This window comes from Kryptolebias marmoratus, linkage group LG22, assembly GCF_001649575.2.
Source record: "Kryptolebias marmoratus isolate JLee-2015 linkage group LG22, ASM164957v2, whole genome shotgun sequence".
NCBI lineage: Eukaryota > Metazoa > Chordata > Actinopteri > Cyprinodontiformes > Rivulidae > Kryptolebias > Kryptolebias marmoratus.
Window position 1 is genome coordinate 2701894 of NC_051451.1, and position 10236 is coordinate 2712129.

General features: G+C 38.9%; 2 protein-coding genes and 1 long non-coding RNA gene across 3 annotated transcripts in view; 2 read left to right on the forward strand and 1 right to left on the reverse strand.

Annotated features, from left to right (window-relative positions):
• Nucleotides 1–2518, forward strand: part of LOC108250751 (carbonyl reductase [NADPH] 1) — a 12142-nt gene extending 9624 nt beyond the window's left edge. Inside the window, exons 5-7 of the mRNA XM_017440779.3 lie at nt 1511–1719; nt 1856–1909; nt 2002–2518. Coding sequence (XP_017296268.1) covers nt 1511–1719; nt 1856–1909; nt 2002–2175 — 437 coding nt within the window. The 3' untranslated portion in view covers nt 2176–2518. The remainder of the gene's footprint in view (nt 1–1510; nt 1720–1855; nt 1910–2001) is intronic.
• A 1875-nt stretch (nt 2519–4393) lies between these two features.
• On the reverse strand, nt 4394–5089 carry LOC119616673. The gene is made up of 2 exons (XR_005232641.1): nt 5022–5089; nt 4394–4916 (listed from the first exon to the last, which is right to left on the reverse strand). It is a non-coding gene; the product is annotated as an uncharacterized LOC119616673 (long non-coding RNA).
• The window catches only part of LOC108250748 (carbonyl reductase [NADPH] 1-like), a 6614-nt gene continuing 947 nt past the window's right edge, over nt 4570–10236 (forward strand). The window contains exons 1-6 of the mRNA XM_037973462.1: nt 4570–4727; nt 6407–6521; nt 7581–7750; nt 8055–8162; nt 8840–9048; nt 9234–9287. Of these exons, the coding sequence (XP_037829390.1) occupies nt 6409–6521; nt 7581–7750; nt 8055–8162; nt 8840–9048; nt 9234–9287 (654 nt within the window). The 5' untranslated portion in view covers nt 4570–4727; nt 6407–6408. The remainder of the gene's footprint in view (nt 4728–6406; nt 6522–7580; nt 7751–8054; nt 8163–8839; nt 9049–9233; nt 9288–10236) is intronic.

Genomic DNA, 10236 nt, shown 5'->3' on the forward strand with positions numbered 1-10236 from the left:
AGGGTTAGAGTGCGGGTTTTTGATGTTTGTCTCTTTCTTACTGTTTATTCATTGTCACATGCTGTTTTTATTTTGTTTTTTAATTATGTAAAGCACCTTGAAATGCCTTGCTGCTGAAATGTGCTATACAAATAAAATTTGATTTGATTTTAGTGATTGTCGAGGGGACTTTTGTATTAAGGGTACAGCCCTTCATACAACATGGCAGCAGCACCCAAAAAACAATGATTCTGGACAGTAAAAGTAAATGAAGTCACTTTGTTCTTATGTGTGTCTGTCAGTGAGTGGCTGTTCTTTCCCTTCTGAAAATCCAGCATGATGCATATTTTTGCTGCTGTTCCAAAATGGAAACAAATTGTGTTTTTGTGACAGGCTGCTGGTAACAAAGCACTTAGGATTTAAAACTAATGCTTTGACAAGTTGTCTGTTAATGTTTAGACAGAAAATGCATCCCTTCAGTTAGGAGCCTTTCAATGTTTAAAAGAAGCACAGATTAGTGTTTGGTGACTATAAACAAAAACACTTGCTTTGGTTCAAGGACTTGATTAAAATTTAGTTAAAAAGCAGCCAGTGTTCAAATACAAACTGTGAAAGACCTTCAAGAAGGCTGGATATTGTTTACTCCAAACACTGAAAAGGTTCACCACAAAATTTGGGTCACTAGAACAAGATAAGGATGGCAATGTAAAACAACTGAAAGGATATATACACAAAAACACGCAGCTTGATCAGGAATCATCTGCTGTGACTTTTAGTAGCAGTTTAGACCAAAACTGTAAGACAAAAATGGGATTTAGACAAAATGAGTGGTAAACCCCAGCCCTCCTTGGAGCTCTATAGCTCCAACAAATTTCATACTAGAAACATCAGTTGCTGTTTAAACGGCTCACAGAAGGTTGGCCTTTACCAAACTCATGTTGCTACATGCTAACTATTGGTTTGTGTAAAAGTTTAAAAAAAAATGGAAACAAACTCTTCTTCTCTTCTCCCACATAAAACACTGTGGAAACATAAAAAAAATGACATCCATGATGATCAGATGCTTCTGTCACATCAATTGTTTCAGCACAGCAACGTTTTTTTTTTTAAAGCTTCTTTTTGCTTTACTTTTCTGTCAGCATGTCTTTTAAGGGTGCTGTCAGGGAGTGAGAGACACTGTGTGGTTACCATGGTGATCCCAATGAGCCACTGCCAGCAGCATTACCATTTCTTTTTGGTCTTGGTTCTCTTTTCACTTTTTATACAGATTGGATAATAACAAGAGGAAGTCCTGAGTTACTGTCGGTCCACAGAAGAACACTGATGGATGTTGGGATTTTGGGTTGAAGCTGCATTGGCCCCCATTAAAATGGCTTCAGAATTTTTTGTAGTTTTTAAGTAATAGTAAAGTGTGCAAAGAGGGGAAAAAGCCAGAGCACTTTGTGCTTCTGATTATTGTTATGTTCCTTAGATTTTCTGTGACTGGTTTGAACCGTTTCAAGCTCCAGATGTTGTTTGTGGCATCTTTTAGGTCGTGTGGTGAACGTCTCGAGCATGGTCAGTCCCCGTGCTTTGCAGCAGTGCAGCTCTGAGCTCCAGCAGCGTTTTCGCAGCGAGGACATCACTGAGGACGAGCTGGTGGGACTGATGCAGAGATTTGTGGACGAGGCCAAGAGAGGCGAGCACAAACAAGATGGCTGGCCAGACACAGCGTACGGAGTGTCTAAACTGGGACTGACCGTAAGATTTAGCTGCTTGACAAAGCTTTTAGAATATGTACAAAAAGAAGTCAAAAAATTAGTTTTGACCTACCAATCAAAAATCTAAAATTTGCAACATGTGCTGCCTAATAATAGAAACAATTTTTTTTCTTCAGACTCTGTCCATGATTCTGGCTCGTCGTCTGTCCAAGGAGAGACCAAGTGATGGGGTAACTGAAATACAACTTTAAATGTTTATTACTGTATTTTCAATGGTTTTCTGTGTCCAGAATCTAACATGTTGTGTTCGAACTTCTCTCAGATTTTGCTTAATGCCTGCTGTCCAGGATGGGTGCACACTGACATGGCCGGCCCAAAAGCCCCCAAGACCCCAGACGAGGGGGCCGTGACTCCGGTCTACCTGGCTCTGCTGCCACCCGGAGCCACGGAGCCTCATGGGAAGTTTGTCTCTGAGAAGGAAGTTCAGGAGTGGTGAAAACGTTAGAGAAAGCACAGTGTGTTATGGTCACATTTTATGAATAAAGCTTCCCAAAAATCTGCCAGTGAAGCTAAATTATTTAACCAAAAAAAACAACATTTATGGATTAACATAACAATTAACCAAATAAAAAGCATCATGGAAAGGTGCTAAGTTTAGGAGTAAGTGATTAAATCCTTAATTATGGGAACATTAAATGTGTTGCTGAAAGCATAAAGTGCTGATTACTTCATGTTGCCTTCTGTGGTAAAAACTTTCTTTACATGATTGTCAAATTGCCATAACTGGATGAAATGAATAAAAATGTTTTTTTGCAATAAAGTACATTTTTACACTCTTAGACTCCATTGATTTTATGCCAAAAATGTCTGTTATTTTGTTAGCTGGGAGTTGTAACCACACAAACTCAGAGTGGATGTTTTACTCTGAACATAAGCAGGGATTCAGACAAGATCTCAGGACATTTCACAGAACAAAAACAGGTTTGCCAGGAGCAGAGCTTGTTTAAACACGAGTGGATTTTTTTTTCTTTTTTTTTTTAGAGCAACAGGAATGTTTTATTGGTAACAATTCATCTTCAGTTTGTGTGGTAAACGACTGACAGCTTATAGAGCCTAACAGAGCCCTGAGAGCTGGGTTTGTATTTTATTACCATGGCTCACTTTACGGTTAAATCCAAGATTTATTTTGTGCATTTGTACTGAAATTCAGGTCAACTCAAAGTGTATTTGGATATTTAATAAGACAAATTTGCATTTTTTATCTAAAATGAATTGCATTGTTAAAACTTGCAGAATGAGCTAAAATGAGCAAAACTGAAGCTAAAAGGAGCTTAAGAAGACAAAAATAGAGTAATACTGAAGTGGAAAATGGAACAATGTTTTGAAGGAAGTGATATCTGTGTATTGCTAAAGGGAAATGTTTTGGAAAGTTGTTTGAGGTGGATGTTTTGATATTTAATTGGTTAAAACTGCACAACGTATGCAGAAGTGGTGATTGATTGATGGATTACAAAACACATACCACACCCTAAAAAACACAAAACTTACTAAGCTAATACTTTGTCTGTTATCAAATCAGTACTTTGGTCTGAGCAGGTCTTTTCAGGAAACCTGAAAGACCTGCTTTGGTCTCACCGACACCAGTTGGATTGAAGAATGGATTGATTTGTGTTTGTGCACATTGCAAAACAGCTGTGGAGTTAGAACAGAACAAGGTGGGGCAGGTGGTGGATTGACCTTCATTTATTAATAATGTGGTTACAGTTAAAACAAAACAACTAAACAGGCTGGTTCAATGCATGGACACCTCAAAGTAGCTATAATGAACTACAAGACAGAACAAACCTTTATTTATTAAAAATCTAAGACCGTTCTTGTTTCCACCACAGACAGCAGTCTTTGTTTAACACAAACACACGTGTCCCTGCTGGCAGTCAAACATCTAAGGAGACTGGAACCATTCAACTATATCTTATTTCAAACTAAAGTTTGTTTTTACCCTTCTTTTTTTTAAGTTGACGACATTTGGCTTACCCACCGGGCACCTTTTTAATTCAAAAACAGAGAGTGGAACTTCAATCTTTAAAACCGAGACAGTATGTAAGATAGACTCGCATGCAAATTACACTTACTTTCCTCTTAATGAAGAGTCTTTACAGTCTATACAGACTCTAGTTGAGATTTATTCTGACTTTTCTGCAACAGTGTCTTTCTCCCAGAGAACAGGCTGGTGAAGAGCCTGGACAACAGTTGTTGTAGCTCAGTCTCTCTCATCTCAGCTGCTGAAGCTTGGAGCTCCTTCAGAGAGCTCCCAGGTGTCTTGGTGGCCTCTCTCCCTGTTCTCTTTCCTCCTGGCTGCCATGTTTAGGAGACACTCTGGCTTTATTCTGCTGTTAGTTGTATTAGCTCAGAGAGACTCAGACCTGCAGCCTGTGGAAGTGAGTTAAAAAAGGTTGTTTTCTAAATTAAAGCAACTCTTTCAAAGTTTAATAAGAGGCTTTGTGAAAATTTGTCAAATATACATTTGTACCTGATGCTGCTAATGTTTATTAGCTCTGTAGTAGCTGGTTGGCTAATTAGTTATTAATTTTGGTAACTCTGTAGCTTGATGTGATCATAAACAGACCATCATTACCTCCCAAACTCATGAATAAAACCATGTCAGGGAATCAAGAAGCAGGTAGAACCTGGTCTAATTAAAACATACAGTCTGATGCAAAATAACAATACATTTATTGAGTACAGTCTTGTCTTCAGTATTACCAGGATATATGTTTTTAAAGTAAAATAACATTTTTTCCCAGCTCTAATGGACTAATGACACAGAATTACACACACACAATTCGTGAACAACTGTAAACAGTACAGACTGTTACACAAAGGTCTTCTCAAGATGGCTGACAGAAATCTCGCCTTGCGCCGTCAGTGGACATTCCAGTGTCTCTCTATTTCAGTTGGCAGGACCCTGTAAGTCCCCCTCTGTCCTTTGGCTTTCTCTTTGGATCCTCTGCAGCCACGTTTCCCTCACAAGCTCAAGTCCAGCAGAAGGTAAGTAAAGCCAGCATTTATTAGCAGCACATATAATATGCGACTGAATGGGTTTTATTTCTTGTCTCAAATCGCTTCTGTTTGCTCGAATCACCGAGTCCCAGTCTGGCTGTGCGTAATTACGCTTGTAGAAATATGAAACATGAGCAGTTAGCAGCCCTCTGAAAGCACCGTGACGCATTCACTGCTCTATGAAAAGACAAACACACACAAAAAAAAAAAAAAACAGGAAGGAAGAAATCAAACAAATAAATATAAGAAGATAATCAGAAAGTGCAGAAATGTCATTCTTACTGCGTTGTTTGCGCTTCCAGTATTCTGGGTATGATCATTTGGGTTCCCCAGCCTTGATTATGTTCATGGGGTTGTCTTTAATAACATTTCTCATGTGAATCTCATATGCAAGTGTTCACTTCCTACTTTCACCATTGTTTAAGATATTCAGCATTTAATTAGCCAATTTGTCCCATTTCCAATTAGAACTAACTGGCTACAAAACAAAAAGATATTGTATTTTTAAATGAAAAAGAAAACAAATGTTGGTTGCCATCTGTATAATAAATCTAAAAACAGCACTTCTTTAAAGTTGGTTGCCTCCTATGAAAATGTTAGCATTAAAGTCCCACATAAAATATTTGCTTTTTCTTTTTAAACAACTAAAATTAAAAACGTTTGTTTCTTTTAGTTTAAATCATTCATTTTTAAACGAACGTTTGTTTGCACCAAGTTGTAAATGTCACTCCCTGTTGCACTTTGGTCAACAGTTAAGTATCTGCTCACAGACATCTGCTCGAATATGAGTTCATTTAAACTCAACAAGATGCAGATTTGATCCTGAGTTTTCTTTCTGCAGGAGTAATCCTTTCAAAATTCAGATTTTTTTATTATTTTATTTTTTGCAGGCTGAAGCTCTGAAATCTTATTACTACCACTTAACTTTAAGTTCAACTCTCTCTCTCCCTCTCTACACCACAACCACACACACACACACACACACACACACACCCTCCTGAAGCCCTCGTAACTGAAGAGAGAGGAAGAGAAATCCTTGTAGCTTTGACCTCATTTGACCCGAAGGTTATGGGAGGGTTAATTATTCATGTCATAGATTTAAGAAGTTGTTGAAAACATTCTTTAGAGATTTATGTCTATATTGACCTGTTAACATTATACTGTTGCTGCAGATTTGTCTGCTGCACCAAAGTTCAATGAATCCAGACCAATCAGATCAGGCAATGTTTTTCCAATCTCTTGAACCAATTTTGGTGAACCTGTGTGACCTGTAGCTTCAGTTTCCTGTTCTTAGCTGACAGGAGTGGCTCCTGGTGTGGTCCTCTGCTGCTCTCGCCCATCAGCTTCAAGTAGCAAGGCCTCCTGACATTTATAACCTCATCAAACACAGCAAATTTTCATACTAGACAATAAATCTGTGTGACACGGCTGACTGCTGTCTGCGCACCGTGGAGTTTTACAGGTTAAAATCTTCAGTCTGTTCTGATTCTGAGCTCTGTGAAGTCACTAATCATCTATAGCTTTCTTATATCCCGTCTGTTAAGTAATAAGGCTTATTAAGAGACAAAAACATGATTGATGTCAAAATATTAATGGAGTTCAAATGTTTTCTTTCTCCAATTCTGCAACATGTCTGTTTATTTTCATCAATGTCTCTCTGTGGACAGACATGTCCACCAGGGTTGCCGTGGTGACAGGAAGCAACAAGGGCATTGGTCTGGCCATCGTCCGAGAGCTCTGCAAGCAGTTCCAGGGTGACGTTTACCTCACTGCCAGACAAGTGTAGGTACAGCACCTCACCTGGGAACACCTGGACCAAACTGATGCATTCCATGCAACAGTTTTTCACTTTAAATACTCGGTCTTTTCTGTGATTTAAGATAAATAGGGTGTGTAGTTAAAAATATTAAACATGCAAGACTTTTATGAGTTACAGATTAAATTCAGAGATTAATGTTTAGAAGGAAACATGTTTAGTAAGTCGAGTCCTCAGAAACACAATTTCAATAATTGTATTATTGGCTTTGTGAAGGTTTGGTTTGATCAAACTGATTAAACCAGACTAAATGATGTCTTAATATTTAAGGGAAGAAAACAAAAGAGTAAAACACAAAACAAACAAACAAGAAACTCCCCCAAAGCTTCCTGAAACACTGACTCTACCAGAGAATGGTGCCATCTGCTGGTCAGGGTGATGATATTTTACTTACAGGTACAAATTTAAATGGGAGTATGATGACAGTAAAAGTAACAGATGTTTTACAGCTGTTACATATCTTAAGTGTATTCATTAGGTGTATTCAAAATCCAGAGATTACTTTCTGAGAGTGGTTCATGGGATTATATTGCTACCAGACAGACAAGAGCACCCACACACACACACACACACACACACACACACACACCCCTACACACCTACACCCACACACACACACACACACACACACACACACACACAGACACACACACACGCATGTTATGTCTCTCTATCTTTGCAGGAACTTTCCATTGACTTCCATTCATTTCTACACCCTAACTACAGCCTAACCCTGACCCTTACCCTAACCCTAACCATTACCAGTACATAGCTAACCCTAAACCAAACCTTAGTCCTAAACCTAACCCCTAACCCAAAAACATCATTTCTCCTCGTGGGGACCAGGCTTTGGTCCCCACGAGGAGCAGTTGGTCCTCACAAGGTAGTATATGTTAGGAAAATTGTCCCCACAATGTATCAAATACAAGTCCACACACACACACACACAAAACTTTATTCTTTGCTTTTTCCTTTTGGCGGCAGGCAATAATAAAGTAAATGAAACCAGTTTGGTCTTTTCCCAGAGGTCGAGGTCAGGCAGCGGTGGAGTCTCTGGCCTCTGAGGGTCTGAAGCCCCTGTTCCACCAGCTGGACATCGATGATGTGAACAGCATCACCACAGCTGCTGCTTTCTTCAAAGACAAGTACGGAGGAGTGGACGTCCTCATCAATAATGCTGGCATTGCTTTTGGAGGTAGCAATAAAACAATCTGCGGACATATAGTGTGTTACTATATTTAGTGTAGTAAGATCTCCTCTGGTTCTTTTAGTTGTGTTGAGTACAGTACAGTACAGTAACATATTACTGTACAGGAGTGTTGATGTGTCAGTGTCAGGACTGACCAGGTCTCACAGACCTCAGACTGGAGTCAGAGACGAGCTCAAACATGTCTCCACGATTTGTGACCCGAGTTTGATGTCAGAATGCTTGTGTTTTGTGAATGAAATGATGATTTTATTAAAAAGCTAACAGTAAGAACATGTGGACCTTTTTTTAGTTGGAGACACAACTCCGTTTCCTGTCCGGGCCGAGGTGACTCTTAAGACCAACTTTTTTGCCACCAGAGACATGTTGACGCACTTCTGGCAGATCATCAAAGCTGGAGGTACATTAAAAGTATCTTTACTATCCAAGGCGGAGTTTAGTTTTCAACTAGCAAGAAAACAAAAACAACAACACCAAAAATATAAAGAACACACATACTAAGCACTGTTTACACTTACATGTTGGTAGTAAGGTGGACAGCATCATAAAGGTGTTCAGGTGATTGTCCTGTTTAAGGTTGTATCTCACTGGGCTGCAACTTCTGGCAACTTTACTTTGTGAACGGCAACATGTTTGCAGGGATTCTCAGTTTCACAAACTCTCACAGCTTTGTTGCTTAATTTTTACCATGTTCAAAACAATTGTGTGACAAATTTTCTTTCTAATTAGTTACAGAGAAGTCAAACCTTTCTCATTTTAGTTTTTGTAATTCTGTACTTTGGCACAGAAAACAGAAAACATCAGGGGCTACAGCCACGGATGTCCAGGTCTAAAAACCACACCGATGACTACTAATAACCAAAGAAAATACACAAATGTACTGTGAATACTGAGTGCTGAATGACTTGGCTGAAATTTGATGAAGAAGCTGAAACTGAGTTGTTAAAGCTAAAAGTAAAAACAGGTTAGGTAAAAGTATTAAAATGGCAGCTAGGAGCCATACGTAGCCAAAAGCTAGCTAAAAACTAAAAGCAGTCTCCATTGATTTTACTTTGAACTTGTTGGCTGTGTTTTTAGGTCGTGTTGTGAACGTCTCGAGCGCTCTTAGCTCCAGTGCTTTGCAGCAGTGCAGCTCTGAGCTCCAGCAGCGTTTTCGCAGCGAGGACATGACTGAGGACGAGCTGGTGGGACTGATGCAGAGATTTGTGGACGAGGCCAAGAGAGGCGAGCACAAACAAGATGGCTGGCCAGACACAGCGTACGGAGTGTCTAAACTGGGACTGACCGTAAGATTCAGCTGCCTTGAAATTTGCCATTGTTTTACTCACATGTTAAAGTTGTCAAATATGCAAAAACTTTTGAAAGTTTGAAAGTTTTTTAAATCAACATCTATAAAAATGATTTCATCTTTTATGCTATTTATATAAAAGCTAACTTTTGACTAGTTTCTGATGTGTTTGTTTCCCTTCAGACTCTGTCCATGATTCTGGCTCGTCGTCTGTCTAAGGAGAGACCAAGTGATGGGGTAATGAAAATGGAATTTTGTTTAAATGAAAGGCCTAGTATTTTTTGAAAGGATGCACATATCCTGCTGCCACTCATGTCAGAGTTTTGGATTAGGATCATCTTATGTTGAGAAATGACAGAGTTCAAACCTTGTAAATGATGTTATAACAATCTCATACAATATTAGGAGATCTTGCAAGATGTGTTAGCACTTAGATTAGATGTTGGGAATCACATTTAAATCTTAGCTTAGAGTCTAGAAAACTGACTGAGTTATAGCCATTTTGTGTTGAATACAACACAATCTTCTTGAATTTAGTTGACTCCATATGTTAATGAGTTTTAGATATCCAGCTAATAATTACTTTCTGAAAGATTCACTAAAATCTGTCCAGTGGTTCATGAAATGTTTTGCTGATAGACAAATGAACACACATGGCTCTTTCACAAAACATTTCTGCAAAATGGCTGCACAGACAAGTCCATCTTTATGCTGCCTCTGGCCACTTCCCACGCAGAGGTGAGCTTTCAGAAATGAAGCCAGTTTGTTGTTGTTTATTCCTGTGACTGGGTGGTCAGACCATATGTCATCACTCCATTAAATTATCGAGCTGCAAAGCTGATAAAGTCAACCATTTCAGCTCTGTTACTATCTGATTTCACAGCATCAGGGATGGGTTGGCTTCAACCCCCCACTGCCTTAGTCCATTCTGCAATCACACAGAGGCAGCCAGAAGACGTCAAAGTCCTGCTTTAAAGTGCTTTGTGAACAGACGCAGGCAAAAAGATTATCACCCTGTCACCTTCAGAGGAGGGTGATAAATACAGTTCAGGACAGCCATTTTTTTGTTATTCTGTTCTTCATTAAAATATCATTGGTTTGCTATTTAAATTCAATCAATTCAATTCAAAAATACTTTATTAATCCCAAAGGGAAATTAAATGTTGACGTAGCTCATTTAAATCAA